At 39.3% G+C, this 12,919-nt stretch overlaps 1 protein-coding gene across 1 annotated transcript in view; it reads left to right on the top strand.

Moving 5' to 3' along the window:
- cep89 (centrosomal protein 89) overlaps positions 1 to 12,469 on the top strand; it is an 81,056-nt gene extending 68,587 nt beyond the window's left edge. The window contains exon 18 of the mRNA XM_042484220.1: positions 11,192 to 12,469. Within this exon, the coding sequence (XP_042340154.1) occupies positions 11,192 to 11,462 (271 nt within the window). The 3' untranslated portion in view covers positions 11,463 to 12,469. The remainder of the gene's footprint in view (positions 1 to 11,191) is intronic.
- Positions 12,470 to 12,919: the final 450 nt, after the last annotated feature.

Below are 12,919 nucleotides of genomic sequence, written 5' to 3'. Positions count from 1 at the left end.
AGTACTTTCAAGAAGACATCTAACAAGAGTGGAATTGACAGTGATGGGTGGTGATTATATAGTGACCTTTACACAAGTAGCTACTGTTTTCTCTGCCCACTACTCTTCTGTTTCTCTCAAGAAGGTTTGTTTTGTGGTCTAAAGAAAGTAGAGGATGAAGTCTGGCACAGACACACAGAAGGAGTATTTTGCTAATAGCAGCACTCTGCTCACATAGAAAATCCATAATATTTTTGCAGAGCTGTAACCAGCACCAATATACCAAATTCTACTGAAATAAATCAGTGAATAGACACCAGAAGCGTTTTTAGGATATCAGGACATCAGGGGCCCAGAACTGTTTTTTTTTTTTTTTGTTTTGTTTTTTTATGAATAAGCTCTATTTTGATGCTTTTTATGCACTCTGGCATTGTGTTTACACCTGCAAGTGCTTTTAATTATTTATTTTGTAGATCATTTATGAATTGTGATGTTAAAAATATTAACAGTAATTAGTACTGGGTAGAAACAGCATACTTTGCAGCTGCTATTATTAAGATTTAGAGAACTTTTTCTTCCACTATATTAATTTTTCCGCTTTAGTTATTTTGAAAACAAAATATAATCAAATAATAAGTAGTAAGTATTGTTGCATAATTAAAAATTAATTCCCAGCACTATATAAAGCATTTAAAATGAGCTCCAGCTGCAACATTAAAGTAATTACTGGTCCACTTTCTCTCTCTTGCTCACTATCACAAAATTTATATCCATACAGCCTACAGATCCGGGGCTATTCCTAAAACATTTGTGGGCGAAGCCTTGGATGCCCAGACCTATCAACAGTACTGGTGGACATGCTGATTGCTTATAGTGTTGCAGTATAATTCACCCTCTAATTTAATAAGAAATTTTTTTTGTTTCCATAAAACAGAAACCAAAGTTGAACGTATTGTATGGTTAATAATCATGGACAGGAAAAGAAACCTAAATCTATCTTTTGATGTAAATAACCACTGAGTATTGCCCAAAGCATGCTGGACGCCAAATTTAAAATTTCCTCTAGGACCCTCTCCTGATATGTTGATCGAAGAATAACATGTACTGATGTAAATATATGAGTATTTGTTGTGAAATGACACACTTCTGTTAAGTTATGAAACAGACGGACAAAGACTTTTTTGAAGTGATAATTAAGGAATGATTGTCTAGTGCAAGTGCTTGCGTTGTTCCCTGTGGCTGTCTGACAGCCAGACTTATAAACCCCACTGCTTGTAATGTTAGTGTCTGGGCTGGCAGGGCAAGGATGGTGAATGGGGAGTTGTTCTGTTGCAGAGCGTTAGACCAAATCCTGAGATGGCTGCAGCTTACTGAAGCTATAATTGTAATGGAGATGTACTGAGGTAGTGGAGCCGCTGCTGAGCCTATCGCTACAGGTCAGCTGCAGCTGTACAGCCCAGTGGTCACCACACCTATCCCACCAAAACACACACACACACACACACACACACACACACACACACACAGAGAGAGAGAGAGAGAGAGAGAGAGAGAGAGAGAGAGACAGACATGCTGCTGTTGAATGCTCCATCTTTTATGGCTGCAAGATTTATCTTTGTATTCTGTCTGAGTAGCTTCATCGGATGCAATGATGTGAGTGGTTGCCATGGGTAACGTGTGTGTGCATGCTGTTTGGGGTGGAGGTAATTAGCAGATGATGGAGTTTGAGAGAGGGACAAGGAAGACAGGGGACAAAGAGGTTTCAGTCGATCACTCAAAGAAACATTATAAATGAATCTTTACTTTAATAAAAATGAGAGCTTTTTTCCCCTGTCCTTTTTGTCAAATCAGTGTTGTCAAAAATCAATTTGTGTCCTCAGAGAAGTTTGATGAAATGAAATTTAATTGAAAATACTGTGTTTGAAACCCCATCAGTAACCAGTCTTGTCAAAGTGTTGTTTAGAAAACAAGTCACCATGCTTGAACAACACAATAAATGGATTCTGTTGTCTTTAAAATAATACTTATGACAGTTAACTTACTTGAATAGGTTCGAGATCAAGAATGAAAAATGACTGCTTTAACAGGCTCTCTTAACTTTTTACAGTTGTCTAATCACCTTGTGACCAATTACCAATGCAGCAGGTATTGTGTTGAGGATTCATAGCACAGTATACATCCTGGCAGTACATCCTGGCAGCAGGGACTAGGGGCGGGGGGGCTTGAAAACAGAATGATACATCTGAAAATTTTCATCCTGATACAATTCATTTGAACTCAAATTGTGGTTGAGGCTGATGGGAATGTCATTAGTTAGTTTGTTTAGAAAACCAAAACATTGGCCAAATTAAAATCTTCACCACAATATCACCACAATAGATGTTGGCATTATATGTTTCTGCAGACCATGGACATATAACATTTTTATGAAGGTGGCATGTCAAAACTAGGGCTGTCAGCATTATTGTGTTTAACACGATGCAATCAAGATATCTGAATGAAAATTGGTTCTATGGGTACCCACAAGTCACCCCTTTACAGTCATGCCCACTTTATGCCTTTCCGATGCAGTTTTTTTGCTGCCATTTGATTCCTTATCAATACACTCTGGTAAGAATTGCTTCACTTTTGTTGTGGTCTGATATTTGGCTGTGTTTTGTTCTGCGGGTGCCTGACTTTCTTCTCCCTGTCATTGCGAGTGAGCACCAAGGGGCGAGGCGATCTCCTGGAGCACAGGGCGTCCGGCACACCTGCAGCTTGTTCTGCCCAAATTGGCTGGCTTTATAAGCCACGCTCCCTTTGTCTCCTGTGCCGGATGATTCCCCTGTGTTTCAGCGTCTCACTCGTGCTTCCTGTGATCTCCTGCCTCTTGCCTCGTGTTCCGCTCCTGCCTTTTTGTTAGTGTTTGTAAGTCTTGGGTGCCTCGTCACCGTTTTCTTTGTCATTTCTAGATTTACTGTTTTGTCCCATTTTGATGGTGATTTTTAGTTTACCTTTTTGTTGTTACTTTTCCCTTCGGGTGATTTTCTGTTGCTACTTTTCTCGTTTTTTCTGTGTACCGCTTCCTGATTTGTAATAAAGACTGTTTTTGGTTGAAACTCTGCAACTGGGTCCTGGCGTTCGTGACTGGCACGTAACAACTTTGTCAATATTTTGAAATACAAAATAATGGAATTGAAAAAAATTTGATTTTAAAAATTAATTGCGATTAACTATTAAAATTCTGTGATCAATCGCTGTTAAACAGATTAATTGTTTCCCAGCCCTAGTTGATACTTCTAGCATTTCTTTGCATTTCAATGCTGTAGTCAACATCTGGTTATGTTTAGGCACACAAAACACTTGCTTATCCTAGCAGGAAAAGACCATGTTTTAGCTTAAAATAAGAATTTCTGATGCCACAGTCTTGGCTGGAAAAACTGTCGATGTTTGCTAAGACCATAGGCTAAGACAACTGGTTTTGTTGTTTGTTGGTCTCAAACAGTGGTCTGCAACTGGGCAGCTGTCTAGCCTTGGTGTCACGCCCTTCACCTCCTAATGACAAAGTCAGCTCATATGCAAGCTTAATCAAAACTAGGTCATTTTAGAAATGTTGATATGATACTTATGAAATGTATAAATGTAACATATCCATGGCTTGTAGAAATGTCCAATGCCAATATTTTCTTCTGGTGACTGAACTGATGCGCTTAACTGAGATGGTGACAATGCTAAACATTAGCATTTTAGCGTGTCATTGTGAGTATGTTAGCATGCTGGCATTAGCATTTAGCTCAAAAAATGCTGCTATGCTGAAGTTCAGCCTCACAGAGCTGTAGACTCTCTGTTTCACTGCTTTAAGACAGAAAAATAACATATACAAAACCCAGCTCTTATTTATCCACCATAAGCAATGGTTTAATGTGTACCTGTTGAATCCACTTAAATGAGTCTTCATTATTAACCCATGTATCACCCTGACTTTTCCTCCTCTAGCTTTGAGTCAGAAGGTGGAGGGTTAGTGTGTCATCACCTTAAAAAGAGCAGATTATACACTGATTTGTCTGTGGCTCTATTGGAAGCCTGTTTTTTGTACTTTTTTTCATTTTAAATTTCCATGTGGAACATTTGTTTTTTATAGATATGCTGATATTCACTCCACTATAATAACTGAGTCCAGACAGGGAAGCTGTTTGCTTCAGTTCCTGACGTATGAGCAGCATGTGACATCAGCGCTTTAATCCATCAGCCATTATAACAATAACAGCCCACACAGGTAACTACGTGCTGTCTCCTTGGAGCTTATTCTTTTGTATTATCACTAGCCCTCTTTCTATGAACTTAGGTTGTCAGTTGATTCATGAAACCAGCAAGCATAAATAAAATGAGAGGCCCATGAACAAAATTAAAGGAACAGTGTTTGAACTGATCATGATCTGTGTGAGTAGACAGAAACTCCAGCTTTAACATGAAATGTCAACATCAAACTTAAAATGTACACAGAAAACACATCAAGCTAAACATTAATTATACACATTGCTCTGTCTCAGTTGTTTATGTATGCAAGTTTGCATGAACATGCACGTGTGGAGAAAAAGTAGTAAGTAAGGATATATACAAAACATATTGATGATTTTCCATGGTGTGGTGGTCACTTGCTTTTGGTGCCCATGCTGAGCAGTCAGACAGTTCACAATGGATGCACTGCAGCCCTGAGCCCTGAGCTCCACATCAGGCTAACGATCTGCAGCAATAGCTTCGGCATCTGGTTTATTATTTTCACATGGCAAGAGACACACAAGCAAGCAGGGACAAAGAGACAGGGACAGAGAAGTGGAATCGCTGCTGACCAGTCCAGACAAATGCACTCCTGGTGTGAACCATGGCGCGAATGGCCAGGTGACTGTTGTCAGGCGGGAGTGCGACAAGTGGTTGATTTTCCTGTATACCTCCATGATGAATGAAGAATCCGAAAAGACAAAAGTCTTGACGAATAAATGTGAAGAGGAATCACATTTAACAACAGCAACACTAAAAAACATTGTTAGAAAAACTCTCACACACTAGTGCAGTTTAATCCAAGTCTCATTTATCCAGTTGTAAGCTCTGTACTTCCCAAAACATTACAATATAAAATATGTCAGTACAGTCTCATGCGTGGCCGAGTAACGTGCTTGAGCACTTGCATACTTTTGAACTCTGCTCTGGCAGAGCTCATAAGCACGTGCATGCTTAGGCACACCTAGGTTGTGATTGACATTGGCAGATATGTTTTAATCATCATTGGCAGCTACCCTAAAGGCAATTCAGGATCAATGGTGAACGCAGAGTGATGGCCTACTACCTGAATATGGATCTGAACATGTTAACAGGTAATCACAATTGGTCAGTAACAGCATCAACTGGGAAAGGGTAAAAGTAATTTGGCAGGAGTTGGTGAGCGGCTGGAGAAAGATCAAGCAGGCCGGTCATGTTCCCAGTAAGATCATAGCCTTGGCATTACTGTCATCACTGTGGTTTATTTTGCGTCTGGAGGTCTGCTTGGTTTTCAAATGCGTCAACACAGTCTTATAAAATGTGGCAAAAGCTCAAACTCTGAAACATTGATTATGTGCTGTGATAGGTTTGTAAAGGTGAAGGCCTTGTGCCTTCACTCCATATCAACTAGTGGGTATAATAATTTAGGTTATTGTATGTTAAAGTAATGGTGAAAATAAGTGCAAAAACAGAACCTAACCATTTTAGTCTCACAAAGGTAGTATTCACTTTACTATAAAGTAGTTCAGTATGTAATATATTGTCTTAAATGGTGCCACGTTAAGTGTTCCTTTTTAGAGGATATAAAGATTTTGCTCTTGTTGTCAGCAGCACACAGGTTTTGCTGGGGTTAAAAATATGGTTTCTGTATGGACAATTTTATCTTCAGATTAAGGTCAGGTTGCTGAATCATTTTGACAAGGCTCTTTTGAACTAAAGCTTGAGGCCATGTTTTATGGGACAGAACACAGATTTTTTTCCTCGACAGAACACATTTACATTATGTGATATTATGCTCATTTCACAACCATGGTGTGGCCAGACTCAAATGTCATCACATCTGTCATTGCTCTTATTATGCTGAAATAGCCTGTTATCCCTCTGGGTGTTAGAAAGGTAATCTGGAGGAAAATTCCAGAAAACTGAGTTTCATGGCATCAGTTGAGTTTGAATATGTGAACACTTCCAAGTCAGAGCCTTTCACCATCATGCTACTTTGACAGTTATTCCCATATGATGTGAATGCAGTGTAACACTCTGGCAGAACCCAATGATTGCTGCTTTATTTAGAAACACTCCTCTTGTTCCTGCATTGTGCCTGGTGGATTCATTTGATGAAACAATGCTGTTGTGCTTAAGTTGATCTCTAAAAACACAGATCTGCATATGGATGCAGAATGTGTAAGTAACTGGACATGATTTTGATATTGGAAGTTTTCTGCTGTCTGTAGTACGAATAGTATTGACCAATTCAGGCGGCAAACTCAGAGGCTGAAAAATGAAGTCAACATGGAAACTTGGTTTTTCAAGTGGCTACTTGGTGCTGGCTCCAGAGGCGAGTCATAGATCCCCATGTTAAAATGCCCAACTTTACAGCAGAGATGAACACATTAACAGCCTGGTACAAAATAAAAACATTTTGGTCTCAACTGTACAGGAGGTGATTTTTATATAACTCATCCTTTTACGATTTATTAAGGCTTAAATTTGTGCATGAATAAGAGCGGGCCACTTTGAATGATGGACGGTCTGCTGATAGTGTCCTCGGCTTCTCAGTCAAATCCATGCCTCGCTCCTCCACATCTCCACCCTCTCACCTAAATATGGTCACTATAGCTCCAAAAAAATAAGATGGCAATGGCTGAAATGCCAAACTCAGGGCTTTCAAATGGGAGTTCACAAACCAATAGGTAACGTCACACTAGCTATGTCCAATATTTTCACGGTCTAAGGACCAATCACGTTTGAGCGGGCTTTGGCTGCATGCAGGTAAACAGTCCATATGGAAAGAATCAAAAGAATCGGACGCATTGGCTAAAAGGCTGTCTTGGAATGACAATTTAGTTGTTTTATATTCATATGCTGGCTTATTGTGAAACAGTTCAGTTGTAGATGTCGTCTTTCAACTTCAACTCAACTCTTGGGCCTCAAGTTTCTAATCTAACTGTAAAAAAATGACCGATGCACAAAAGATGAAGTCTCAGCCACTGGTCAATGGCTACACCAAAATATTATCCTTGGCCCCCAGAGGCTAAATCGTCGTCAGAGGGATAGCCAACTCTCGGCGATCTGAGATTGTGCTTTAGCCAAAAGATCCCTACTAATAATAAGGTGAATGTTCAGGCCAATGGGACGTAAAGCATTTAGGCACGCTAATTTTAGAAAAGCCTGATGTTTTATTCATAAACTTGAAGGTGTCGCTCTGATGTATGAGGTTTAATCCAATCCAGTCGTAAGTGTGGTTTGTTAAACAGGTTTGAAAAATGTCATCCAAAGCAATTTAGCATGCCATCTTAACTATTAGTGCATGTCACTGATCCCAATAGAAACACCCAGATTATCAGATAAATCAAATGAACTCATATGTTGATCCATATGATGTTTATTCAGCACATTTCAGTTAAATCTGCTTGCAATTTGTTGCATAAACCTCTCAGATTAACAGGTAGAGATGAAAAGAGTATCACCATAAAGCTCTCTTGCTGGAGCTGCTGTGTATATTGTCGCCCTCAATGTTCCACTGCCAGACAGCCTGCTGTTCAGTCACTGCATCTATTAAGCATTTATAAAGTGCCTGCACCAGTCAGTGGGTTTTGCTTGATCAAAATCAGTCAGCAGTTCTTAAATATCTGTTATGTCTTCAGATGTTCACATAGGGTCATAGTCTTCTTATATCTGACTTCATATCTGACTAATTCCCAAGTCCTAAACTTTGAGTGTTGAGTTCCAAACAAGTCATGATCTGCTCACCACATGTAATGCCATTCCCAGACATATATTCAACAAAGTAATTGGTATAAGAGTCCAAGTGGAGCTGCTAATCTTTTTTGATTTTATCAAATCCAGTCAGTCGAAAGTCATCAAATTTGGGACTGAACTTGAGTCAAAGTCATGTGATTCAAATCAACACCTTAAAAGGAAAGTACAAGCCTGATAATATGCCCATTAGTACAATTTGTTATACTGGCAGTATTACACAATGCTAAACATGTGCTGATGTTTTGCTGATTTTGATCTTTATGCTTATAAGCTCACACACACATGCACACACACACACACACACACACATGCACGTGCACGCGCGCGCACACACACACACACACACACACACACACACACATACACACACATACATACTTCTCTTGGTGCATGTAATAGACCTCTTTGACAGCACACATTTTAGTTTGTCATATGAGGAAAACCATAGTGTAGTTAATGACATTAAAAACAACTGTGTTCCATTAAGGTGATCCAGCTCCAGGGTACTGAAATGAGGCATGCTTGATCACTGTCATGGCTTACTGGGACACTCGATGGTATTAAACCATCATTAATGAGATAAGCTTCACCTGTGCTTTTCTGCTATGACAAGTCTAAATGTCTGCTGCAAAAAAGGGCTATAATATTTATTTCATTTGCAGATGTTGGATGTTATGGCCAATGCTTTGGCTTAATATGTCATTTAAACTTCAAAACGTATTCCCACACGTAATATAACCGAGTTGATAGTAGTCAGTCTGCTTGTGTAGACAGCAGGTGTTTCAACATTTTTTCTTTACAGGATAACTGAATGATAAGATGGGTTGTTACATTGTGAGGTCTTGACATCAAAGCAATTCTTTGAATCAGGGGAGAAATGGAAAACAACAATGAAACTACACTCAGCTGCCAGTTTATGAGACACATCGAGTTGAAACTAATGTGTTCTAATACATCTGTACAGTAATATATCATGCCAGAAATTAGAAAGTTTAGCTTTTCAGATGTGTTGATTCAACTTCATGATCACTTTGGATGCTGTAGATTGTGGTACTTTTTAAGTGCATTGCAGTATCATGAGAGGTATTTCTAGTATTTAGCCACTTCATTTATAAAATTGTACATTTTTTGGCTGACCTTTCTAAGGGTATTTTAAGGCAATGATGCAAATTCATAACAAGATTTCTTTTATTCTATCTGCATACTCCCTCATCCTCCAGTTTACTCATGCACAAACTCTTTATTTTGCAGTCTATGAAATTAAACCAAACCAACTACAGCAATGTTTCTGCCCTGTCACATTCTGACGGCCATTGCTGCTATGGGCCTCTTTTTCCATTTACAAAATACAATGCTTCAGGCACTACTTAAGAAATAATTGGAAGGGGGGATGACGCATGCAGTGGTACTCTCGGTAGCACAACTGTTTCTGTGGTGATCTGCACAACGCAGATAGAAGTTTGAAATGGAGCTGTGTGAGCTTGTGCAGCTAGTGTGTCCCCAGGGTGTCACTATTGTCTGCTGTAGTCATGATGGTGGAGGCAGTTGCACAGTACAAATCAGCACCCTGATACCCTGACACTGCTTAAAGATTCAAAAGCAGGCAGTTTTCTAAAAAGGGCCGAAAAAAAGGGAAAATTCAAAATTGCAACCTCTTCCTGCAGCTGTCCCCTCTCTGTCCTAAGCCCCTCCCACCAGACGACCAGAGGTTTATGCATATGCTTCATACTGAAACCCAGTGTATCCCATACACTGATTTATTTAAAGAGTAACTAAATTCCCAAACCACTTTTTTTCAGTTGAAAAGCGATATGAATGGGTATTTAGTAGTGTAGTTTATTGATTCAGGTCCAACTATTGACATTTGAGTGCAAAAAATTGAAATATTTAAAAGTAAATGTTGTGATATAAATATGCAAAGTGACTGCCCTCTAAAGGTTTAATTGCAATTGAATTTGCACCAACCGACTACTTTGTGTGCGTTCATGGGGCAGGGAGGTGCTGTGGTTTGAGAGGTGGCACGAATGGGCAACTGGGTGTAACTTAGCCCTCCTCCCAGCCCTGCCCATTTTTGAGACTTTTTTGGCATTCCAGGGAGGAGGCACTCAAACCAAAGTTGGGGGGTTTAGTTACTTTTTACTCTAATTTCATTTTATTGCTCTCACTCTGTTCATCAGAACAAAAATGAGACAAGAATTAGCAAGCTACACATCCTGTTTCCCCTCCACTTTGCTCTCCGCCACTGTGGACCTCTTCGCTGAGAGGAGAGTGAGCAGCACCTCAGGGGATGGACCCTCAGTCAGCGCCTGTAACAACTCAAATTCAGCAGCCACAGCAGTGTTCTATCAGACCACTTCAATTACAATACGCTTAGAGTTTATGATGGGATTTTTGCCCTATGATACCAGAATCAAACTGCCTTCCCCAGCTTTTTAAGCCTGAGGAAATTGGCTTGATTTCTTTCAAAAACATGGGAAGAGGGCAAGCGCAATGAAAGAAGAAATGACCCCCAAATTAACAAGAAATTAGTAAAAAGTTCAACAAAATTACCTGAAATTTGAAGTTTAAAAAAAAATACTTGGAAAAAGTGCTTAAATTAAATTTTAAAAAAAAGGTTTTAATATAACTTCAAATATGTAATTATGATGATTTTAAAAGTTTTTTCTTTTTCTCTAGACCCTAAAATAAGAGGGTTAAAGGACATGATACACTAAAAATGAAACAGCCTTTAGTTTTTAGATTATGGTTAAAGATGTTTCAGGATTTCCACTGAATAAGAAAATAGAGATACACCTTTAGGTCTTCCTGTGGTCAGTCGGATCCATTTCTGCAGCCACAGTCATGTATGAATGAGCTTTATGACATCAGCAAAGCTGCATGTCACCTGTGATTTAATCTTGCCTACCAAGACACACACACACACACACGCACACACATGCACACACACACTTATCTTCAGTGTATTAGCTCTACCTCAGTCTGTTTACCTTCTTCGTTCTTTCCTTTCTTCTATATTTAATGTCTTTGCTAGTCATTTCTGTTCAGTTTAGTTTGTCAGTCTACACAATATTGGTAGTATTTTCTATTTTTTATTTTTTGTTGATTAGGTGAAATTTTCAAAACTTCGTTGTGTATTTCAGTTTCCCTTTTCTCACTCCATCAGCTTGCACTTTACTCACTCGCCTCCTTGCCTTCTCTCCCCTCTTTGCTCCTTCAGGGAAGTAGAGGAAGAGTTGGAGGTTGTGTGGCAGGCAGCGACCAGGGAGAACCAGCGGATGAAGGATAGTCTTCTGGACTCTAGGCTCACTGTGGACCTCCCAGGTCGTACCTCTCCTGGCTGGACCTCTCAGGCTCCAGATGAGGCCATTACATCCTCCCATCATCAAAGCCCTGGGCTCCAGAGAAGGTCCACATTTAAATCTGACTATGATAGCCAAAACAAATCATTGGAGGAGAAACACAAGCATGGGCTGGATTTCTATTGCTAAGATTCTCTGAGCCATAAAATGTAGGTGTTCACTCATAACGGCAACATAGAATGGGTAGGTAACTGCATTAGTTACAGTCCTCAACATGTCAACAAACAGGCATCTGTCAGACCTTATTTCATATATAAAACCTTAAACATGCACCAGCACCGGCAACAGCACTGGGTAAAAGTCACTTCACAATTTTGTGACATAAGAACACAAGGATTACAAAACATAAAAAAACATATAAAAAATCTAAGGGGGAAAATCATTATGAAACAGCTCACAAAGCTCAGTTGAGACAGTGTGGCCAAATATACCTGACATCATTCTGGGTAGTCAGATAGACTTTCATTTTATAGGATTTTTAATCTAGTTGTCTTTTTAAATTTATCTCAGGATTTTATGCCAAGTATGATAGATTAACAAGTATAACCAATAGTGCAGAAAGTTGTATTATTTAAGGTGACTAGTCCCAAAGAAGAAAGCCAGTGTTGCCACCTGCTGGGCACATATGGTAGTGGTATTATCAACATCAGTTGTAACTGATGAGGTACACAACAGATAGATATGGAAAATCTACAGGTATGCGAAGTGTGTGTGTGTGTGTGTGTGTATGTGTGTGTGTACGTGCGTGTGAAGGCTGGGGTCAAGAGTAACATAGGGCATGTCATCGACACTTTATAAACTTGATAATCACAGGAAATCAAAGTGAATGTTTAAAATGACCAAAATAGTACTGAGTGAGGTAACAGGAGGCTAGACTTTTGATGGTATTTTAAGTGGACTACCTTGTCATAAAAGTAAGGTAAAAAAATAAAATAAAATAAAAAGGTGAAAAAAAATAAAAGGTGTTTATACACAAAGAAATGCATATATATTGTACATGCTTGGTTCTATTTTGCTATTGTTATTATTATCTTTTTTTAAAATGTCATATTACATATTGGACATGGCTGATATAGTTGGATTTGTTAAATGATTTCAACGTACAATTAAATGTGTGTTAGACACAGTAGATGCAACTCAAAGTGGTATTTATCCAGATAGTTTGTTTAAGAATAATTGTTAAAAGTAGCAGTGGTACTTAATGTTTAGAGTACACCCTCTAAAATACAGTGATAACACAAACTGACTCATCACAGGTTTTTCTCTGACTGAGACACCATAACATCACCTCTGTGGCACGACCACAGCCCTGCTGGATTACACTGAGACCACAAGGCAGAGTACTGTCTACCACAAATCCCTGCTGACGAACGCAGACTGGTGTGACGGCGGTGCAGTGGCTCAGACACGTATGATGGGATAGACCTAATACCTGGTGTCATGGTAGAACGTGCAGCTTGCCAACAAATCAAAACAGCCAAATTACGGCACTGAGCCTCTCAGACAGTACCGTTGGTAAGAAGCATTTACACACATGTATTTTGATAACTTAGCAATGCAAAGGCAACATTATAGTGACTGCCCCA

Source organism: Plectropomus leopardus, chromosome 1 (genome assembly GCF_008729295.1).
Source record: "Plectropomus leopardus isolate mb chromosome 1, YSFRI_Pleo_2.0, whole genome shotgun sequence".
Classification (NCBI taxonomy): Eukaryota; Metazoa; Chordata; class Actinopteri; order Perciformes; family Serranidae; genus Plectropomus; species Plectropomus leopardus.
This window is presented reverse-complemented; position numbering and strand designations above follow the sequence as displayed.